At 37.4% G+C, this 23554-nt stretch overlaps 1 protein-coding gene across 4 annotated transcripts in view; it reads left to right on the forward strand.

The window, feature by feature from the left end:
* Positions 1 to 23554, forward strand: part of CEMIP2 (cell migration inducing hyaluronidase 2) — a 51185-nt gene that overhangs the window by 25204 nt on the left and 2427 nt on the right. For 3 of the 4 annotated variants that reach the window (XM_033084688.2, XM_033084687.2, XM_033084686.1), the window contains exons 7-23: positions 1605 to 1774; positions 4891 to 5100; positions 5497 to 5702; positions 6266 to 6335; positions 8950 to 9078; positions 10697 to 10785; positions 12559 to 12690; positions 13147 to 13182; positions 13881 to 14036; positions 16555 to 16732; positions 17197 to 17412; positions 18075 to 18286; positions 18783 to 18968; positions 20125 to 20344; positions 20870 to 20965; positions 22066 to 22214; positions 22799 to 22905. In XM_033084688.2, coding sequence (XP_032940579.1) covers positions 1605 to 1774; positions 4891 to 5100; positions 5497 to 5702; positions 6266 to 6335; positions 8950 to 9078; positions 10697 to 10785; positions 12559 to 12690; positions 13147 to 13182; positions 13881 to 14036; positions 16555 to 16732; positions 17197 to 17412; positions 18075 to 18286; positions 18783 to 18968; positions 20125 to 20344; positions 20870 to 20965; positions 22066 to 22214; positions 22799 to 22905 — 2562 coding nt within the window. The remainder of the gene's footprint in view (positions 1 to 1604; positions 1775 to 4890; positions 5101 to 5496; positions 5703 to 6265; positions 6336 to 8949; positions 9079 to 10696; positions 10786 to 12558; positions 12691 to 13146; positions 13183 to 13880; positions 14037 to 16554; positions 16733 to 17196; positions 17413 to 18074; positions 18287 to 18782; positions 18969 to 20124; positions 20345 to 20869; positions 20966 to 22065; positions 22215 to 22798; positions 22906 to 23554) is intronic. The other variant, XM_033084689.1, reaches the window with a different exon arrangement.

The following is a 23554-nucleotide window of genomic DNA, read 5'->3' on the forward strand; positions in this document are numbered from 1 at the left end:
TGGTGGTGAACTTTGCTTCTCACACGTTTTTTAGCATGAGTCAGGTATGTTTTATTGCATTGAGAAATCTCAGGTATGAAGAAGGCATATCTGTGTTTACCTTATTATACCATCAGAGAATACCAGTTTGAGTGAAGCTGTAGAGCTAACTTTGTGCTATTGAACATGACACTTCCTGGGCTTTGTTCTTAGGTGTCATGTTTTATTGAGCAAACTTAACTGAAGGTTGCAGTTTGAAATTTAAGAAGTTTCTTGTCACCACTGAATGTTGTGTATGTAGACTCTATTTCATCTTGGAAATCATGTGCTGTGAAAAAGCAGCTGTTTTTAAAGGTTAAAAAAACCTGTTTTCACAAGATGTACAATATGGCACAAAATACAAAATCTTGGCTTTTTTTTTTTTTTAAGGTAAATCCTAGCTAAACTATTAAAAACATATTAAAGGAGGTGAACTTACAGTCAGCTTTCCCAATTGGGGTTCTTTGCCACCCTCAATATAATTTTCTTTGTCAGAGTAATGTATACAGTTTAAAAATATCCCCACATCACCCTACATATTTGTTCCACAAAGAAGGAATTTTCTGTATAATGGTAAACTTGACATGCTGAAGAACATACCGTAGTTTGAAATTATTTCCTGCATGTTTTGATAGGGTTTTTGCTAGGTTTTTCGCTGGTTTCACCTTTCTGTAGTAGAAAAACTAAAAAGTGTTGTGTTGTAGGAGCCTTGGTTGCTCTTTCTGCACTTGATTTCTTGAGTTGCTAGTCAAATACAGGGAAAAACAATAGGCTAGCCTTAGAGAGAGGAGTGTAGTCCCATTTACAGACATCTCTTGTCTTTTTAAATCCTCAGAAGCAGATACAGTGTTGGTATCTCTCTTAGTTCTGCTTCATGCTGTGGTAGTTTAGGCTTATATCATTTTTTTAAGGCTGGGAGGGATACTGATAGTCTGTATTCAGGGTATCAATAAATGCATAAATGCTTTTTTAAGATTTACAGAACCAGATAATTTTCTCAGTTTCAATGAGTAATTGGTTGGGTTTTTGAAGAAGGGTGTAAAATCAGACTATCTTTTTTCCCTAATTTTGAGTTTATACATCTTCAGAATAACTACCTAAGAAAGAGAAAATTTAGTTAGGAAAGCAAGTAATTTTTTTCTTTTAGGAGGAGATCAATACAGCATTTTCAAACAGTGTTAAGCTTCACTTTCAGTTCTTAATTTGTCTTTGAAACAGATTAAGCAGCAAGAATCTTTTTTCTTTTACAGCAAGTTTGCATCTGTGTTTCACTAAAAGTTTGATACACTGGATTAATTTAAGCTCTTTGTTTTTTTCCTGTTCTGTTCACAAACTATTGGATCAAAACTATAAGGTTCACTTGGAAATGAAATGTTGATATTTTTTGAAGATTGGTTTCTGATTAAAATGATAAATACATCTACCATAAGAAAAGCTAAGAGAGACCAGCATGTTAAGGGGGAGGAACGCACAGATTTTGTTACCGCAGTTATCTTGCTTATTTATGTAAGTCAATTCTGGTTTTAATCAGTGGTGACTTTTTTTCTTCTTCTTTTTATCCTGCTTCAAAATTTGTTGTTGGACAGAAAACCCACAGTTTCCTCATGTAGGAGAAGTAATTGATGGAGTGGACATGAGAGCAGAAGTTGGAGTTCTTACAAGAAACATCCTGATAAGGGGGGAGACAGAAAATACCTGCTATCTTGAAAAGGACTGTCAGTTCTTCAGTTATGATACATTTGGTGGACATATCAAGGTTTGAAAAATATCTCCAATTAACTTTCTGTCATGTAAAGGCATGTATTAAAGTCAAAAAGGTTAATGTTTGACTTCAAGGGATTTGAAAACTTAAAGAATATCAATTCATTCAGTTGCTTTGTGTGGAAATGGCTCTGTTCCCAGCTTTACCCAGATTAGATTTAACTCCTCAAGACTTAGTCTGCGGAATTGAAAGAAGGGATATAATGCACAAACTGATCTAGAAACGTCCAGCAGGTGTTGTAACATTGTATGGCAGGGATTAAGCAAGTGACATCCATGCATGTGCATCCTATAACATTACAGAATAAAGCTTGCTATCTCCCTTGTATTTCTCTTCCTTTCTTTCACTGCCTTTGTACCTCCCCAGGTGATGAGTATTGAATCCTAATTCAGGTTTCCTGTCTGAACCTGGTCACTAAAGAGGCAGGGAGGGGAAAGAAACTGACTTGCACTATGGGGTTTTGTATTTAGTTTCTTAAAAATCTGAAATTACTGAGATTATATAAAGGAAGCTACTTCAAATTTCTTGTATTATGAACATAAAGCTGAGAGAAAGGAGTGTTCTAGAAACTAGTGTTTAAACTTGTGGTCATTTACATCTTTAGATTAAAGAGTTGAGCAGCAGTGCTTCAGTGATGCTGGAGAAGTTTGAGGCCTCAGATTATAATTGCAAATATATTTGTGCTCATTTAGTGGTCATCACAGCTGAAATCTCTTTCTAATGTATTTGGATACAGATTTTAATTTCATAGTGGTGGCCATAATAGCAGGAAGGAAAATTAGCCCTTTCCTAATATGTGGCAGCTTTTGTTTTGTGGGTGAAGGTAGGTGGACTCAAAAAGTCAAGGGTTCAAGATAATGTAATGAAAGAAGATATTGACAAGTGGTGAGTCTTGATGAGTCTCACTAAGTGTGACCTTGATTGCCACAGAAGTGTGAATAAGCAGACCTTCAGTTGTCTGGAAGGTAGAAGAGAAAACAAACATTTTGGCTCATCAAATATAAATTGTTCCCAGGAGACTGAGTAGTGAGTATCTGTTGCAAAACCTGGACTTCAGCGCTGAAAGTATTTTAGGCTTATACTAATTTTGCATGCTTAAGCAGATGGATCCTAGATGTTAAGAAATGTAATAGCTTTTGAACATCCTGAATTTCCTATTAGACACTAGTTCATTAGCCTAGAGGGGGCTTAGTAGCAGTGAGGAGAGGCACTGCAGTTTTGGTGCTTTTCAGTTGTAAGAGTTAGAGATTAGGAATGCCTAAAAGATCTGTTTTGACCATCTGTCCCGGTTTAAAGGGACAGTATTACCAGGAAAAGGAAATTCAGGAACTCGCAGGCACAAAAAAAAAAAAGGTATAGGTTGGGAATAACAGTTCTTTACTGATATATTTATAAGACAAACAAAAACAGCATCAGCTATACGAAAGAAAAAAAAAACAGTGACAGAATTCAGTCCCAGTCCCTTTTTCAGTCACCGATGGCTCTCCGATGGAGCAGGGCAGGCGGTCTCTCAGTCGCGGCTGCTGCAGGGGCAGGGGAGGGGGCCAGGTGGCCTCTCCGCCCCAGGTGGAAGAAAAGGGTGAGGAAGGAAACTCTGCTCACCGTGGGCGTCCCAGTTCCCAGTTGTTCAGAGGAAGCAGGAAGCTTTAGCAGTCCAAATCCAAGAAGCCTGATCCCAACAGGAGAAAAAGAACTTCTCTTCTCGAGTTCGGCCGGCGAGCTGTAAGAGTTCTCCTACCCCCAGTGTCCTCTTACTTGCCGAAAACAAAATCAGGACTCCACCTTTCCCTAATGGGGCCATCAGCTTGCTTCAGCTAGTCCTTTGTCTCCAGCTCTTAACGGCTAATAGGAGAGCCATGCCGGCTAGCTTAACATAATAATGGGAAAAATTTCTAAACCTCGCCAACCCACAACACTATCCCTCTCTAGATGTTAGGTACGAAAACCCTAAGAGTGCAGTTAAAGGAGAAGGAAAAAAATATTACTGATTTCCCTATGAAAATTGGTAGTTTTCATAAATACTCAGTGTAGGTAAATGAAGTTACCAAAAAAAAAAAAAAAAAGAAGTAGGGTTTGTTTTGGTTTGGTTTCTGTTTTTTTTTTTTTTTTTTGGGGGTTTTTGTTTGGTTTTTAACTCAGGTTAGGTGGTTGCAGTTTAGCTGTTGCACTTGGTTTATACTTTCATAGCAGACTCAGTGGGAGAAAATACTTTCCGTCTCCTGCATTAGTGGTACAACCTCATTATGACTTTACTTCATACACAGTAACTGTAATGTGAAGTTGTGTGATTGTGAGGATAATTTAATATATTCCGTAGTAAAGACGTTTCTCTGGAGTGCAGTGTCCAGTTTTGGGTTCTCATTGCAATGAAAATGTAGATGCACAGGGGTGTGCAGGAAAGGTGATGTGGCAGTGTGTGATGATGAGTGACAGAGTGCTGAGAGAAGGGAGCTTGTTGCTGTCTTCTGGTGCTGGCAAGGTTTCAGAGTGACCACAGCAGTTTTTGGAGGTGCACAGCAATAGGACAAGAGGCAATGGGACCAGGCATAAAGAAAGCAAATAATGCTACTGTGCTGAGGAAATGAAAGGGTAGAACCAATTGGCACCATGAGTGTCTCTGTGACTCTCAACTGGACTCAGTTTCTCAACAGATTAATTTGAAACTGCAGTATTCTGTGGTTTTTATTCAACTAAGCCTGTACCTGTGCTGGTGCAGCTCTGTTACAGACACACCTAGATGTGGGTGACTTCTGTTTGATTGGACAGTGCATGTGAGAATATTTAATGTGCCACCTGGTAAAGATCTAATAGTAAAGTGTCGCAATATGTCTTGTGAAAATTCTTCTGTTGTAGCCACATGGAGGTTTAAATTTTGAACTTACTTATGAAGGATACAGTTTTGTAAGGCATCTTGTAGAGCATGTAAAGCAAGACAGTAAAGTTTGTTCCAAGTTTTATTTGTTGGCCTGTACATGTCAGGTAGATGATGTATTAACTTAAAATTTCCATTGGTTAAAAGCAAATAATTGGTTATTTACTTTGGGTTTTGTTTGGTTTTTTTTTTTTTTTGTTTTTGTGGTTTTTTTGGTTTGTTTTTTTTTTTTTTTTAGATTTTGAAGAATTTTACATCTGTTCACCTTTCCTATGTGGAATTGAGGCAAATGGGCCAGCAGCAGATTGGAAGTTACCCTGTTCACTTTCACCTTTGTGGGGATGTTGATGAAAAAGGAGGATATAATTTTAAAACTTATCTGGAAGGTCTTTCCATTCATCACTGTTTTTCCAGATGTGTCACTGTTCATGCAACTAATGGTTTGCTGGTAGGTGCATAGAGAGTAAAACATATTATGTTGGCATAAATATTATAAAGAGCATTTATATGCCAAAATAATCCCATCTCTTCTGCAAATTCAATGCTCAGCACTGGTTTTCTTATTTCAGTGGATAAATAAATTACTGAAAACAGTAATTTAACAGTTCTCACCATTCTGTTTTTTTAGATTCTCATAGCAGCTAGCTGTAAGACAGCTGTAAGGCAGCTAAGCTCTCCAGACATAGCAGTGTGTTTGTAAGGGGTGAATAAATCTATGTACTTGAATCATCTGAGCTGCTGATACTGGCACTTCACTCTGCAACTGTGCCAAGATAGTAAAACTAGATGGTATTTGTCAAATAAATGCTGTTACTGCTGACATAATGAACTTGTATTCCTACAGATAAAGGACACCATTGGCTACGACACACTAGGTCACTGTTTCTTCATAGAAGATGGCATTGAGCAGAGGAATACTTTGTTCCACAACCTTGGGCTAGTCACAAAACCAGGCACTCTTCTACCTACAGACAGAAACAGCAGCATGTGTGTTGGGATTAGGGATAAAGTGTATGGAAGTTATGTCCCAGTGCCAGCCACAGACTGCATGTGAGTATGTCATGATGAAAAAGTAAAACCCAGCCAACTGTAGCAGTTGAATTGCGGCGAATCTCTTGATTATCATACAATACAGAAGGAAAACATTTTTATCAATAATTTAATGAATGCAGTGGTATTTTAAAAATGGCAATAAAAATAAACATTTAGTCTTCTATTAAAGAAATAAAATGGTTTGTAGGAATATTGTTGGTTTTCGTGATACTTGGAACCTTGAAAATCTGTTGAACATCTTCACTACTACATAAATATATGCATATTCTCAAGTTGTCACCACTGGTTTTTTTTCTGAATACTACTTGTTTCTTGTGAAAGCTTCTTAAAACTGTTTATCATTACGTGGAATATCTGCACAACATTAAATACAATACTGTGCACTGAACTAAGAAAAAGGCATTTTTGACTTCTAGATGTGGGAGTTGTGATTTGTATTTTGGATGTGAAACAGTTACTTTATCAATTTAGCTTTTCCTGATGTACATGTTAAAAAGGGAAGATACTTCTGCTGGAGCTAGAGATTTTATGTAGTAACTTGTTTCTGAATAATATTGCAGGGCTGTTTCAACATTCTGGATTTCTCATCCCAATAATCATCTTATAAATAATGCAGCAGCAGGCTCACAGGTAAGGCTTATGGATGTAATTAATGTCAAACTGCTTATGCCACTGGCATTTGTAAAAACATTTACACTGCCAGATATACATATGTTTTTCTTTTTTTATATATGAATATTTTTATGTTTGACAACATATTGGCATTGAAAGTACGTGTCTAGGTGTGCGTTTAAATGATGCGAAAAATCTTTGTTGTGGCTGCAACCAAGAAGATCTTCTTTGTGTTTAGTAGACCTGAGAGTAGTGTCAATGTAAAAATGTTGTAGTGTCTATGTAGAAATCCTTTTATTTTCACAGAATTGGTATTTCATGTTAAGTCTTCTATGTTTTCTGTAGGTTGTCATGAGTTTAGTGACAGCTCTGCAAAAGCTGTAGTCACTGGAATGAAAAATGACTACAAAAAAGTGTCGTTGTTTACAAAACAGTTAAAACACTTCACTTCTGTTGCTGTTAGTCAGTTGTTTCCAGCCATGTGATGTGGTTTTGCTTGTTCTGAACCTGAGTGCAAATATCTTGTCATAGCTTCATGTGGTATAAGGATCTGCACATACTGTGCAAGAGAGGGCTGGAGTCTGTTCTATATTGGATAAGAGGCTAAGATGTGTAAGGTTTTTTAAACTGGATTATTCTGAAGAGATCAGTGGCAATGCAAAACGGGAAAGATTGTTGTTGTAAAGGCTCTGGTGTTGGTAGAATATGAGACTGTGTACTTTTAGCCACAGATAACATTTATCTGTAACTGATAACGTTTATATAATTAAATCATTTATTTATCAACAGGTAACTGATATTAATAAATAGAATAGGATTCAAAGTACTTAGCTAGTTGAAATATCTGGAGTATTAAAAAAATCAGAAAATTTCATTCTGTTTTTTGTGTGGTCTCATTCTTGTTGCTTTCATTGTAGTAGGTTTGCTTCTGTTTATTTGTTTTCTACTTGACAGTCTACCACTAGGAGGGATCTCGACCCACCTCCCAAATTAAAACAGCTCTTTTCTGTCCAGCACAATGTCTTTCCATTTTGCTTGCTTTATGTAATGTAACTAGTTTAGGCATTGCAGGCTAAGTTAAACAGCTTCTTTGCTTCTTTGATCTGGTGCTTAAGTCCTGCAAGGTTTTTCTAGTTGTGTTGCTCATCGCAGTAGATGTTACCTCCTTTTATTAGCAGGATCTACCTGACTGGAGCAAGCATTTGTGTCTGTTACAAAGTTTAGCCACTCTGATATAGGTCCTTGCATGGATGTAAACATGTCAGTATAAAAGGGACCACAGCTTATTGTTTCAGAAATATAATAATTCAGCTGTTCTCATACAGACTCTGCACTAAAGTCTTTTTGCTGGTATGGGCTAGAGCAATTCACAACTAAGTAATTCCATTCCTCTCCCTGGTCCTTGGTTATGCAGTGAAGCCTATTGTCAGGCTGTATAGGCAGTAGATGTTTCATTTGTTTTGGTGTGTATGAGAGAAAAGAGGAAAAAACCCCAACCTTTTTCATATTTCTGAATGCTTGCAGATGCTTAACAAGCTTTTAAGTTTATCTAAGTCTATTTTCCAAGCGTCAGGGGGTGTTTTGGATAGAATTTGAGTCTGCCAAGCACAGAGCTGTACTTAATTATATGTGAGGTAAGATTTTGGTTTTTATTAATGGAACATCTATACTTGCTTTGTAATGGTTAATCACCAGAAATGTCAGTGTGTCATCATTACATACTGGGATGGGAACATTACTGTAAAGTAGAATTTCCAACACTCATTGGAAAATTAGTATATTCTTGGAATGAAATGCATTAAATCTTTTAAGCCAGGATGAATTCACTTTATCCATGTTTCTTGAAAAGGTTGATGACTGTTTTTGTGAGATGGAGCACTTAGTGTTTCTTTAGCTACCATTTAATCCTTTAATGTGCCTTGTGGGGAGATTTTTTTTTTCAAGGGCGCACAGCCTATGGTCAGGCAAAGGTTTTGATGTCTGTAGGTGTCTGCGATGCAGATGTCATGGTGCCACATCTTGTAAATGCAGATGTAGTTGAAAGGGAAATTTTGTGGGTCTCATTTAGCAGACAAACCAGCATCTTTAAGAGCAGAGATATTAAAGAGGCGTAGAAAATGAACAGATACTAAAATTATTACTGCATGTCATTGGCACAGTGCCTTGAACCGACCAGATTGCTTGATGTGCTTTTTTTCCTGTCTTCTGAAAGCTCTTGAGGGTGTTTTTGGCTGTGCCATTTACATTTTGATGGGAACAGAGATGTACCAACCTTAATAGACTGGAACAGTAAGGATAGGAGGAATGATTTTGAGTATCTTACTGTGAATAGTATTATCTACTTGTAAATGAAAAGCTAGTGTGTGGGATGACATAACTTAAATGCAGAAATTACATTAACTTGGACGCTTTTCTACTTTGGAATATTAGAACATCTTAAATACATGGTGTTGAACGGCTGAGAAGCTAAACACTTTTTAGTTGATATTGTCCACTAGAAAATAGCCTTATTTGTAAAATCCCACTTTTTCCCTGATTAAATTGTTGTTTCACGACTTTATTTTAAAATATATATCAGCATCAATAATAGTACCAGAATCACTTATAAGTAATATTCTCTCATTATTTGCAGGATGCTGGAATTTGGTATTTGTTCCACAAGGTTGCTACAGGAGATTCTCATAGTTTAGCCATCGAAACCAAATCAGAGCTTACACCCCTAGGAATCTTCTATAACAACAGGGTTCATTCTAATTTTAAGGTAATGTAGCATGTTATTTTAAAAAAAGTGAAGTTTTTATTTCTCAGCGTTCTATATTAGAATTTGGCTGTTCACATTTTAAGCTGGGTATGAGGTAAAAATTTGTGCTGTGTTTGAACTGTACTGTAGAACAATGTATAATCAGCGTGGATGTATTTTCTAGTTGTATTTTGAGTATTCACTGTTTCAGATCCTCGTAAGGCACAAACAACTAAAATCAATTAAATACTTCTAATAAAATATTTTTTCAGAAGTAGCATTTCAGATGTTACTCTTTGCAGCTTTGTTTCCTACTTGGAAAAAAGCTGACCCTGAAGAATCAAAGTTTATTGTAGCAGTAATTCACCTAATAGCTTGCTGCAGTAGCTACAACTTATTTTTCTGAGCCTCAGGTGTTTGCAGATGGTGATGCAGTCTCTGGCTAGAGATTAAGCTTTAATATTGCCTTCAGGAGCTCACTTATTTGCATTTTCTTATGGAGTTCTCAGCCTACAGTCATTGAGGAGTGTTTTGTTACTATGACTTTAAAACTATTTCCACATCTCAGCTAAAGTTTCATTTCACCTGAAGTGCTTAAAGTATTTAATTTGGAATCTAGTTGCTGTCTGTATGTAGAAATATAATGAAATTTATAAAACCACTAAACTCTAAATAAATACTTATTAATGTTTAATTGCTACAGGAGATTCTCACAGTTTAACCATTGAAACCTTACAGAATCGTAATTGAATTTTTTTTTTTTGCCAAGTGAAACTGATTTTGCCTGACAACTGGTTGCCTGGGATACCAAGAAATGATGCATTGTTTGATGGAAGTTGTGTTTGGGACCGTAGGGCATTTTGTTCAGATTGGGATTAGAACATACTGAATGAAAAAGTGCATTGTGAAGTAAAGAGTTTCACCTATGTAGTTGTTACCATCTTTAAACCAGGGTAGCAATTTGTGTGCTAAAGTTCCATGTTGAAAGAGAACTGCAGGTGTGAGAATCTGCTTATGTATAAGACTCGATTGTAACTGTAATTTGGATCAGAGGTGAAAGTAGTCGCAGATATTTGTATGTAATTCAGGTAAAAGAGCACAAATGCTTCCTCATGCTTTTGTTTTCTCAAGTAATTTATTTCATACTGGATTAATGAGTTTCAAGCTTATTGCTGCTTGGACCAAAATAATCTTTATTGGTAAAGGTAGTTTAGTTTTAAAGTGGAATGCAAAGGATTTTTCTCAGTGGATTTTGGGTTTTCTTTTCCATTTATGAGAATAATTTGAACTCACCACAAGATTGGCTTCCAGATTTTCCAGAACAGCATCTGGTAATAAATGGAAAACCTCAAATAGATGTTGTGAAAGAAATCTGAAGAAATCTGAAATGAACTTTGATCATTTTCCGTGACTTTTTTTTTTTTAAATCACAGATAATTCCTTTAATTTTAGCACAGACTGGTCTATTATATTAATTAGCTAGCTTTCCCCTAGACAATATGCCAATTGAAGCCAAACTGAAAGATCTAAGAGTTTCTAATATGTTTATATGGAATGCAATGCTTAAATATTTAAAATTTCATTTTTACTCTGTCTTTAATTTTGAATAGTATGAATTTTCTTTCCGTGCTTATTTCAGGCTGGTTTGTTCATTGATAAGGGTGTTAAAACAACTAATGCTAGTGCTGATGATCCCAGAGAATATCTTTGTTTGGACAACAATGCAAGGTAAAGCATATTTTCTGTCAAGTGAGTGGAAAATGGCAAAGTTTCGAGACTGCTCTTATATTCACATGGGGAACAACCTTTTACTGCAATAAAAAAATATATAAATTGTAACCAATCTGTAAATTTATATATATGTTCTCTCATTTATCTGTTTTGGGAACAACAGAGATGGTGTTCCTTAAAGAATTCGGATTTCTTCTGAAGTCTTGCTCAGGGTAGTTTCCATCCTCTTAGAAGACATTGATTCAAACATGCTCTACTGTCATGCTTAAAATGTTTTCTGTAATTCCTGCTAATAGGAAAATATTATTTTTAAATCTGATCTTCTGATTTATAACTGAGTTTTAATTATTAGAAAAAGGCCTCAGTATTGCATCCATTTACCTTTTCTACTGCTGAATGTTTCTGCTGTTCCTTCTAAACTTGGAAGTCATAGCTCAGTAGTACAGTTCTACTGAAGGGTCTTTGCAGAGGTGGTACAATCAACCTCATTTTCTTCAGTTTACAAAGTGAGAGAAAGTAATGAAAAGTCTAGGAGAGTTCCAGATTATAGTGTGCCTGGTTAGTCTTGTCCTGAACTTCAAATAAAATAACCTGGGATAGTGGTTAAATGAATATTGGATATTGTCCGATATTGTCACTATTTTTGTGTCAACTAAGTATTAGCACTGAAAATATGGTTCATAGATTATTGTCAATTGACTTGTTTAAGACAAGGACAGTTAAGTGACTGCTGCTCCCATAAAACCCATGTGGTTTACCTCGGCCATAACAGGTAATCAGGAGGAACTTGAGAGGGGCAAGATGCTCTCTGAGAACCTCTAGGTGTTGAGGATGCAAGAAACTCAGTGCATGAAATGTGGTCATGTTTCACAGCAAAAAGAAAAAAAACAGAATGAGGTACTGCATAACTATGTGAGGTTCCTAGTCATTGTACATGGAACTGAACTGGAGGGATTTAAATGTTAATTGAGCAGACTGAGACTATCAAAGCCTAGCATTTACCTATCTTCCCCTTTCTCCCTTGGATAGGGAGGGGGCAGATCCAAATCTGAACAAAAGAGTGTTAGGTGGTTGGGATAAAAGACATAGGTATCTTTACATACTCAAAATACCTGTTGGCCATTTTTAAAAAATGTATTACTTTTTGTCTGGAGTCCTGGAGGTAATCAAGTGAAAATGTCGCCAGTTCTTAATCAGACTGTTTCTTCCTACTATTTAAACTAGATTCCAGTTATAATTTACAGTACAAGACCATCTTGTAACAATGCATTAAAAAAATCTCAGGCATGCCCAAAGAAGCAGCACTGCTATATGTCAGAAGAGTTTGAAACATTTGAAGTATCAGTTAGACAAATGTCCAGTCTGTTCTGCATACCTAATGGCAGCCCTGTGTGTCCTTCCAAGGATCTTACAATTCTCTTCAACAAACTTTCACATTAGTGCTTCACTACAGGTGGGGAGGGCAGAAAGAAAAGGGGATAAAGGGAGGCTAAAGGCAGCTAAAGAAACTTAGAGAGACTGAGCAAGAGCCTGTCTGGCTCTTGCTGGAAAAGTAAGTTTCACATTTCTGCTTCGTTATGCCCCAGAGATGCTTTGCTAGTACTAGATAGCCAGAGATGTACCTGCTTTTAGCTTCTTTCATTCCAAACACAAAGCAGAGTAGAATTTGTCCATCAGATGAGTGTTTATCTTTCAGGTTTACTCAGCACAAGATATATGGCACATGTAAAATAAAAAGTTTTCTTCTACTGTACTGTTTATCTGTCCCAGGTTTCGACCTCATCAAGATGCAGACCCTGAAAAGCCTCGAGTTGCTGCCCTGATTGACAGATTAATCTCTTTCAAAAACAATGATCATGGAGCCTGGGTCAGGGGAGGGGATATCCTCATTCAGAACTCTGGGTAGGTGTTTGGAAGCAAACAACTGCATACTGTTAAGTTTTCCCTGAAACTTTGTTTATGAAAGTGCATTACACTATAGGAGAGGAGTAATGATTAACTTTAGGAACTTCTCAGTATGATCAGCTTTCATACCATCCCACAACTTCAAATATGCAAGTTTTTCTGTGATTAGATGAGAACCTGTCTTAAAGAGCAAAAAACAGCTGTAGTATAAAGAAGCCTAAGAGTTGATAGAGACAGTAAATTCAGACTGGCGTTTCTGTTGTCTCCGTGAAACCCTCTAAAATGTGCGTAAAATTGTTTTACTGCTTTTTAACAACAATTCTGTGTGGTGGTTCTAAGTTCCATTTATAGAAAAATTCAAGTTTTTTTCAGTGCATAGCAGGATATGCTGTTACATTAGTCAATTGTAGGATAATTCAGAAAAAACAACTGATGTTTTCGATTTTCTTGTAGGTTTGCAGACAATGGAATAGGTTTGACATTTGCTAGGTGAGTACTTTGTTAATAATTTCTATGTTTTCTTGCATAAAAGCTTAGAAAATCTATGACCATCTATTAAAATTAATAGTATGTTTTCATAAGGCTGCAATTTTGATTAGGGGCCTGGTTGTATTTCCATCCATGCAGATGATGTTGTAGAGGCTGTAAACTGGCACAGCTGCCAAAGTTTCCACTTCAGTTCAGTCTGTGCTTTGTTTACCACAGTTTGCTGCCTCTTTACCCAAAAGGTTATATATATTCAGGTATTCTTGGTAGTGTATGATTCCCTCGGCAGCATTTTATTTTCTTCCTGAGCAGCTGAAAGCGAGTAATGGAAAAGAAAGAGGGTGAGCATTTAACAGAAGTAAAGTCTCTCTCTAATAAAAAATATCAAGTAACTTAGATAGTGGTCTGAAATTACTGCTATTTAGATTATGACAAACTGGTTCTAGGGTTGGAAAAGTGGGCTGTAAATAAAAAGATGCTGCACTACAAAGGGAGTTAGAAATGTTAATGTTTGGCTCTGCTGAACATTTCAGTGAGTTAGCCTCTGTTGATTTTAATGGTTAAATCTATTGTTTTCTGTATTGTACATGAAGTCTATACTTGAGGAAGACTGTTACAGAAGGAAAAGTAGTGCTATGCCTTGGTATAATCATATGCTGGAGAGTCTTGGCTAAAGACTTATCTCTGATGTGCTTTGATAGTGATGGGAGCTTCCCAAATGATGAAGGTGCCAGCCAGGAGGTATCAGAGTCACTGTTCATAGGTGAGAGCAAAAATTATGGGTTTCAAGGTGGACAAAATAAATATGTGGGAACTGGAGGAATAGACAACAAGACACGCACTCTGCCTAGAAATCGGTAAGTATGTCATGAATGAGGTAGAAATACAAGAAAAATTCAGTTTAAGACTCCATTGAAAGTGATGCTCTCTTTTTCTTTTTAATCCTATATGTGCAGCTGTGTCACTCTGAAGCAAGTTCATCTGATACTTTCACAGATTACTATGCTGTAGCAATTTAAATTATCCTACTTAAATTAAACGTTAGACTTAAAAAGTATTTGGGTCTAGAGGAGAGCTTTCAGGTAAAAGAATTTCAGAGGTCAGTTTGGGACTGGAGACTGCAATCTGTCTGTGACAAATTCTAATCTGTGGCCATGATCCTTCTCTTTTCTGTTTGTCTTGTGCTGATGCTTGTTTAACATAGTACCAAATCCTACCCTTGCCACAGAATAAGAAGTAAGTTTTGGTTTAATCCCAGCTGGAAATTGAGCCCAATGTGGCCACTCCCCTTTCCCCAACTCCTCAGGTGAGAAAGACAAAAGACAGAGATCTTGACCTGAGACATTGTACTGGAAGCAATGAGATTAAGAATATTAACAGTAATAGAAACAGTATTAATAACAAAAGTATGCAAAACAAAGGTGATATATGTACAATAAAATGCTCACCACTCAATCTGGCACTGGTTTGCCTGCAAGACGAAGAGGAAGATTACCAAGAGACCATCAGCACCCGAAAGTGCTCTCCTGGCGGACAGATCCTCTGGTCAGGACCAGTGTTACCCCAGTGTTATTTCCCCAGAAAAAGGAGCTCTGTCCCTTCAGGAAGCAAGAGAGGGTCCCTTTCCCCTACCTCCTAGCCATGGTGTAAGATGTTATCAAGTAGCACAATGTCTTGGCCATGCCCCCTGGCTCCAGGTTCTGTCCCCACACATCCTTGGCCAATTAGTACAAAGGGTGAAGTGGGCCCCCGCCATCCTAGATTTTTGCTGTTCAGCCATTTAAAGGGGAGAGCTTAATGTGTTGGTGGTAGGAGGTATTCAGTCTTGTTGAGTGGAATCATATAACTGAGGCTGGAAGGAGCCTCTGGAAGTCATCATGTCCAACTCTGCTGCTCAACAACTGTCACCTAGAGCTCATGTTCCACAACAACATTCAGTGTCTTTACTACAACTCAATGGGTGGATTCTCCACAATTTTCCTGAGCAACCTGTGCCAGTGCTCAGTTACTCTCTCAGTTCTTTAGCAGAGACCTCCTATTTTTCATTTTGTGTGCATTGCTCCTGGTGTGGTTTCTGGGAATAGCCTGGCTCCATGTTCTTTGCACCTTCCCTTCAGGTATACATTGAGAATCCTGCCTGAGGCTTTTCTGTTCCAGGCTGAACACGTTTCCCAGTGTTTCTTCCCATGAGAGATGCTCCAGGGATTTAATCATCTTTATGGCCCTTTGCTACACTTTCTGGTATCTCCATATCTGCCTTATACTGGGGACAAGCACTCTATGTGTTGCTTCACCAATGCTGAAAAAATGGGAAGTATGGCTTCTCTCAGTTTGGTGGTAACACTTCTCACAGTGGAGCCTGGATAACTTTTGCTTCTTTGTGTCAAGGACACATTGTTTGGCTTATGGTTAATTCAGCTTCCTCTAGGATTAATAGGTCCTTTTCACTGGCACAAAGGGTTGTTGCTGCCAATGTGCAAGACCTTATGTTCCCCCATGAGGAATGTTCATGAGGTTCCCATCCACCCATTTCTCCAGCCTGTCAGGATCTGTCTGGGTGGTGGCACAACCCTCTGCTGCATCGGCCGCTTCCTTCTGTGTTGTGCCCTCTGCAAACTTGGCCCATAATACTTGGCCTAATCATCCAGCTCACTAACGAAGATAGTGAACAAGGCTGGAGTCAGTATTGACCCTTGGGATACATCACCAGTTGTTGGTCTCCAAGCAGACTTTGTGCCATCACTTTTTTGGGCCCTCCTGTTTGTCCTCTCATCCTGCCCATTACTTAATGAGGATTTTATGGGACACAGTGTCAAAAAGTTTTGGTAGACTGTGTCCACTGCTCTCCCACTGCTCTACCAGTCATTTAATCACAGTTTATCAGCTTCTCCTTTGTGAATGCATGCTGATTATTCCTGAGGGCTTTCCAGTCCTTCAGGAACCTGCAAATGGTTTCTAGCATTAGCTGCTCCATCATCTTCCTGAGGATCAAGCTAAGCCTTACCAACCTGCCATTCTCTGGGTGTTCCTTCCTTAAGTTAGAAGTAATGTTTGCTTTCCTCCAGTCTGCAATCACTTCCAGTTGCCATGATCAATCAAAGAGCAGGTGGTATTAGTTTTCTGCTGTATTCCTCATATTGAAAAAGGGGGCACATTTGTAAATAGACAGTGATAACTCTAATATAGGAAAAAATAGGAGTAGGGGATTTTTTAACTCATTAGAGAAACCATATTTCTTTTACTAAAATCTATCTTGTGAGTCATTCTATAATTGTTATTTTATTGATTTCTCTGAGAAGAAATGTATTTGACACAGATTTGAACATATCAAGAGTTTTGTTACAGGATGGTATAAATATTTGCTTGCATCAACAGGACGTTTCCAATCAGAGGCTTTCAGATTTATGATGGACCTATTCACCTTACCAAGTGCACATTTAAAAACTTTGTGCCAACTCCAGACAGATTTACCAGTGCAGTTGGATTTTTGATGAAAAATCCATGGCAGATGACTCCAAAAAATAACATTTCTCTTGTGAAGTTTGGTCCAAATGTAAGTTTATTGCAAGTTTTCCTTAAGTCTTGTAAATGGTTTTCTTTTCTTGTTATTTAACATACGCAGACAAGGGCCGTAGGTCATCTGCTTCAGAGTTTGTCTCCTGGCTGGAGGTCACACAGAGTGTATCCTTTGTCTCCTGAGCAAAAAAACCAATACCAACACAGATGTAGGATATGTTACACTAAATGATTAATGACTTGTGGTAAAGCTGAAAAGAAATTTTTGTAAGCTTTTGTAAGGTTTGGTATATCCTTAGTAACAAGTGGTAATATTAGCACTCAGAAGCAAGAGCTGGCCTGAGCCTATTATAAAACTCAGCATGTCTGCTTTGCAAGATTCTGCTATCCTTGCTGTGAAGTTTTTAATCAGCTTTGTCAAATTCCTGTGTTTCTGCACATATGCACTGTTAGTTTGTGTTTCACCTCAGGAAAAGCAAAAACTTTTATTGTCATTGTCAGGTTTCTTTGAAAGCCTTCTTTGGAAAGCCTGGTCCCTGGTTTGAAGAAGGAGATCTGGATGGTGACAAGAACTCAGTATTTCATGATCTGGATGGTTCAGTGACTGACTACAGGGATACCTATGTGGGCCGAATGGATAATTACTTGATTCAACATCCCAAATGCATTAACATCACAGAATGGAGTGGAGTGATTTGCAGTGGGAACTATGCACAGGCTAGTACTTTGGCTATCTGTTTGGGGCTAATCTATAATATGAACTACTTGTGCAGTCAGGTAGCATAAGAAATACAAAATTACCTGTCTTAGGATTTCAAAACTTTTTGACTTTAAAAAACAAATATATTCATATCACACTCTTCAGCCAGTTGTGTACATATCGTGCTTACTCTCAGCAGAGTGAGGGTACAGTATCAGATGCTGCAAGATAAAACTGAATGTGTTTGCTGAGAGTTCTGTGTTGCAACTGTATCTGCTACAACATTTTTGCATTGAAGATGTCTTCTTCCACGCAAATTCTATGTGCTCTTTTTTACAGAGTAGATTTTAAGGGGTTGTTTTGTTGGTTTCTTTCCTGGAGATGTTAAATACCACCTTCTGAATACAAGTGTTACAGGTTTGATTCCCATTCTTGTTCCTGCTCTGTATGGCCAGGTGTTATAGCTGATTTTTTTTCTCCTCCATACACTTTTTTATCTGTAAAACAGGAAAAATCTGTAGTAGTTTTTAAAATAGGAGTTTTATTCAGGAGAGATTTGTGTATTGCATAACTAAGAACATCAAATTGCAGTGTTTTCATTGATAACGTACTGATTGTGCTTAACTATTTCATTTTTTTTTGCAAAGAGACCAAATTCACCTTCTTAAATATCATATAGGTTTATGTCCAAACTTGGAATGGACAGAATCTTTCCATGACTATTGTCAGAGATGAGTATCCAGCCTATCCCATGGTTCTTCGAGGTATTAATCAGAGAGCAGCTGCCTTTCAGCAATACCAGCCAGTGGTGATGCTCCAAAAGGGCTATACAATACATTGGAATGGAAAAGCTCCAAATGTCACCTACCTGTACCTCATTAACTTCAACAAGTATGTTTACTTTCTTTCATTGCTTTGATCCATAGGACAATGCTGAAGTTATATCCTGCAAAATTACTGTGCATGAGTTTGCAGCCATCTGGAAAAACAGAGCTTGTTTTTTTCTCCATAGTTGCAAATACTAAAATATGAATAGTAAGGGATTAAACGCAGAACTGCATCCAAAGTTAAACACTTCTCCAGTACAGTGTCTCTAAAGAAAAACCACTGCAGAAAAATGTGCACCAATAGGGAAGTTGAGCAGAATTGCAGTTGAATAGCTTATCATACTTGAATTTGTTGGCAGATCTGAAGTCTATAATCAAATATATCCTGAGACAATCGGAGTTATTAAAATATTTAAAGGAAGACTGTGCAGATTTGATCATCTGTTTGAGGGCTTAGGAGCTTTTTGTGTTCCTGTTTTGGTTTTTTTTTGAGTGATCTGTTTGCTCTGTATTGACACCTAAACTGTTACTATGAGGACTCCATTTTATTTTGGTTTTAGGAATGACTGGATTCGTGTTGGTCTTTGTTACCAACCAAAGACAGATTTTCTTATAGTACTGGAAACCTTTCAGAGGCGGTCATCTGCTCTGTCAAGCAAGGTGGAGCGCTACCTGCCCGTATCTTCAATGATGGAACTTGAAAAGAATCGATCAGACAAGAGGTTTTACTTTGACAACAGTACTGGGTAACTCTTGCCATTTGACTCCACCAGAAGATGTTGTTTAGCCCTGGAATGTCCAGTTTGATAGTGTTAAAAGCATCTGGTAGAGACACTTGTATGAGAGGAAAGATGTTGAGAAGGACCCCAAAACCCTTTGGAAGGATGCTTATATGTCTTTAAATCTCCAGACTATCATGGTTGTGATTGAAATACTTTTCAGGAGCACCACATTCACCAAGGATATTTCCTACCCCATTTCTGGGGAAAATATAGTATCTGGTGTGCTGCAGAGCAGTGCCTTTTAGGATTTAATTCCTAGTCTTCAGTGAAATTATCTGTTTTCTTGTTAAACTGAAAATTCTAGAAATTTCCAAGAAGCTTTCTCTTCCAACACTTAAAAGTTGTATTTTTGAAAATCCTAATCTGTTTTCAGATGTCTCAGAAGAACCTGAAAGTCCTAGTCTCTCTTTCAAAAGTACTGTTCACAGAGGCCACTAAGATCCTTCTAAGGGGTTTTAGATATGGTCAGCTTTCAATAAATTAAGTCCTGTGTACATCAGTTGTGAGTTTTGCAAACGTTGATTCTGAATTTATAATTTATTCTCTTACTCATTTTGTTCTGTTACCTGCTACTGTGCCTGTCTGTAATAAGTACACAAATGAATGCAGTTTTTTAACAGACATTTATGTTGCTTTGTGTAAGAGCTGCTCTAGTGACAGTCTAAAATGTAATACAGGAACTATTACAAGTCTTCTATGGACATGACTGACAACTACACCCTAAACTGCATTTCCAGGCATTTGAAGTAGCACAACTATATTGTTCAGTGCTGGTGGGTGAAACTGAATATTTCTGCGAAGATCTATTACCAAGGAAAAAATTAATGCCCTGCAATTTGTTTTTTGTTTCCTGCAAGTCACTGATCTGAGGACTGGTTCTTTGCAAAGCATCTACATTTATGTTGATGTCTCCTTTAATTGTGGGGAGTTTTACATAAGTTGTTAGAGATTTCCTAACCCTAGCAAACTGTAAATAGTTTGAAACCTTTCGATAGTGGTGCAGAAGTGAATATTGTAGTTTGTCTGCTTCTGAAAATTACTAAATACAGCTGTTAAAACTGACTATAAATACCTATATTTCATCAGTTAATTCAGATTATTTTTTCCCCTTTTTGTGTAGATTACTGTTTTTATTTCTTCAAGCCAAATATAACAGGGATGGTCACAGTTATTGCTCATCTCAGGGATGTGAAAGGATCAAGATTGTGACCAAAGATTCATCAAAAGGGATAAGTAATTGCATGACAAAAGCCTACCCAAAGTACTACCAAGTACCAACCGTCATAAAGAAGATGCCAGAAAAAACTACTGTACCATGTACAAAATGTGGCACAACTCAGGTAAAATAAAATAAGCAAAAATTTTCATGCACTGTAGAATTGGTGATGCTGTCTACTCAATTTAACTCCAAATTTCAGTCTTCTTGGACTGCTTTAAGGTTTGGAGTCCTTTCTGTAGCATATTGTTTCAGATTTTTTTTTCCTTCTTTTATGCAGCTCTTGCTCCAAGTGCCACAGAAAAGAGAACATAGGTGGATTGATGTCTTGCACTGCAGTATTGTCTGTGCTACATGGAGTGCTTTGCTGCAGATATCTATATGGCAAACCTCTTTGTTTGGATCTTTGCTTATTAGCATGAACTTGAAATTGTGCCAGCTATACAAACTGAGAAAAATACTGAAATTAAGAGATAAAATAGATTACACTATGTATCATTATATATATTAGGATTAGTAGTGCCATAAGCAATGTCACTGACAAATTGGTACATTTGCTTTGGAGCATGGACTGTCTGTTGTAAACTGGCACGATAAAATGTTGAAGAAATATTAATATGTGTACTTAAATGTTCTGTTTGATATCCAGATGGTATTCACCAGTGACCCTCACAAAAGCTACCTCCTTGTGCAGATTAATTCGTCTGTTGATGAGTCAAGCAGAGCTCAGCAAGCATTTATATATGTAAGTATTCCTCATGGTTTTCTTCTTAAATATCACTACAGCAGTTTTATTATAAGAGTTGTACAGCTCTACATAATGCAGATCTCGTTTTTCTTCACTTGGATGAAAAAATTTGTTCATTGTTTTAAAAAAAGCCTAAAAGCTTATTTTTAAAATTAGGAAATGAAGCTTCAAAGCTCCATTTTGTATTTGAATCCTACTTGCTGAAGAGAAAAACGTTCCCATTAGAGTTTAAAGTGTTCAGCTTCATGTTTAAATCTGTGTGAGTACACATTTATGGCTGGTTTTATAAATAATTAAACACATGATCTGACAATTGATTAGTTAAATCCGTTTTGTTGAAATTGTCCTAGTGTAAGCAGATTAGAAAGTTAGTGGGATGGGTCACACAAGCCATTAAGCTTTGCTTAAGTTCTCTAAATGGCAATTGCAGAATCAGTAGATTTTTGTATTTTTTCTGATATGGCCCAAATAAACCAAGTGATAAAAAGTATAAAAAGTAGTTTAGTTTGACTTTGACTTTTACGTGATGGTGGAATACCCTTTGCAGACACCCTCCCACTGCAGAGCTTAGTCTGTACATCCCTTACATTCTGCACTGTCATTGTTGGCCTGACTGAACCTTCAGTTATCCAGGCAGGCAAATGGCATGTGAACAGCTTAACCCTTGCAGCTGTGAACTTCTCCAGGAATGTATGTGCCATATCCAAAGCAATAAGAGCAATCAGTAGGAAGAAACTGGGCTGGATCTAGTGTGCTGCAGGTGTCAATTAACTGTATTACTGCCAAGAAGTTCAGGGGATTCAGTATTTGAATTTTAGCTTCCCAAAGCAGGAGCAATGACTAAGGCAGGTAGTAAGTCACCTGGAATGTGCAATATTCCTATAGAAGCTACAGGCTGAGGACTCCTGTGCAATTTCAGAAGTCTTATTAGCAGTATCCTTCCAAAGGGAAAACTGAAGAGATTCTAGGGAGAATCAAGTATTTGTAAGGAAATTACTATGTCTAAACTAGAATAAGATTGATTAATACTAATTGCAGTAGAATTGCTGCTTGATTCAGATTAATTTCCTTTTCTCTTTCTTTTTCTTCACATTCAGGTCAATGACACCATGTTTTCCTTCAAGGATAATGGAATACTTATTGTTGCAGTAGATGCCTGTACTGGCACAGTGTTGGGAAACAAATTATTTTCTGGAATAGACATTAGACATGTAGGTGGCTATTTAAAATCTGGAATTCCACAAAGGTATGTGCAAAGACCACTCATTTCTAGTATGTCCTGAAAGCTGTAGCTCTGCTCCCTGACAAGAATTTAATGAATAGATAATGATACATGAGCACTGAAAGTGTGCAAAACGTATGTCTAAGTTCAAAAATAATTTTCTTTAACAAAACATGTAATAACTCTGCTTTGCTTAAAACAAGAGTATCTTTTTGTTTAATAAGGACAGTGGCAAAGACTATGTGAAAGATATCGTATTGTTCTCTCCCTGTAGAGAGAAAATTCTATCACTAAATAAAGATGAATTAGTGTCAGAAAATAATCAGCAGTTTAATTTTCTAATTTTGGATCACTATCTAAACTTGATTTTTGATACAAAATACTAGACTGTATTTAATTAACACTTTTCAATGATTTTGAAGTTAAATTTAAAGTCAGTTTAAAACCAGGAAATTCTAAGTACTGCTTTCAGAAAGAGTTGACTGTTTCCATGTCATAAATACTAATAAGGGATTGGGCTCTCAGGGCAGCTAGCTGTAAAGACATGCAGCAAAATATTTAAGAATGTGTTTATAACAGCAACTGTGTCTATGCTGTTCCTGTTGCAGGTCTATCATTCTGCTGAGCACAAGAAGTGATGTAGCAATTCCTAATAATTTAGCTGAAGCTTTTATGTCCCTGGGGACAGCAAAACCACCTTATCTTCAGAGCAATGGTTGGTGGAAATGTTGCACATTTCTTTGACACCACCTTGATCTTTGTGTTTATGTTGGCATGATGGGTTTCTCATGGGGTGTGTGAGAAGGATGCAGCTGATGAGGGGTGGTTGGCAGTTTGCACTGGTGTGACTGCTGTGTCAGCTCTTGTTGAGAGGGGAGGTGGGCAGCTCTTCAGCAGATGGGGCAGAAAACCACTTTATCCCATTGTGTGAAGCTTGTTGCATACAGAGAAGTACCTAGCAGTTCTTGGTGCCTGTGGATCACACAAAAGAATTTTTTCCTAAAACCTGTATTTGGTGCCTCACCCAGCATTTATCTTTAAGCAAACTCCTGTGCCTGCCTAGTATTTCCCATTCTAAAAAAACCCTTGAAGCTGGAAGTGAGAAGCTGTTGGTATTCTGAGGGATGATGAGTTTATAGGCTGCGTGGAGTAGCTCTCTGTTCAGACTGATGGCACAAGTTGTGCTTGAGAAAGCAGGTTTTATAACTGTCCAATTAGCTGTATTTTCAAATTAAGATTTCAGGGTATTTAATACTAATTATTGAGAAAGGCAGTTACAATTCATTATTTTCTTGTATGTTGCATGTAAAGCTGAGAGTGGATTAGTGTCCTGACTAATGTGGGGGAAGAAATTTTGGGGGAGC

Source organism: Catharus ustulatus, chromosome Z, assembly GCF_009819885.2.
Source record: "Catharus ustulatus isolate bCatUst1 chromosome Z, bCatUst1.pri.v2, whole genome shotgun sequence".
Taxonomy (NCBI): Eukaryota; Metazoa; Chordata; class Aves; order Passeriformes; family Turdidae; genus Catharus; species Catharus ustulatus.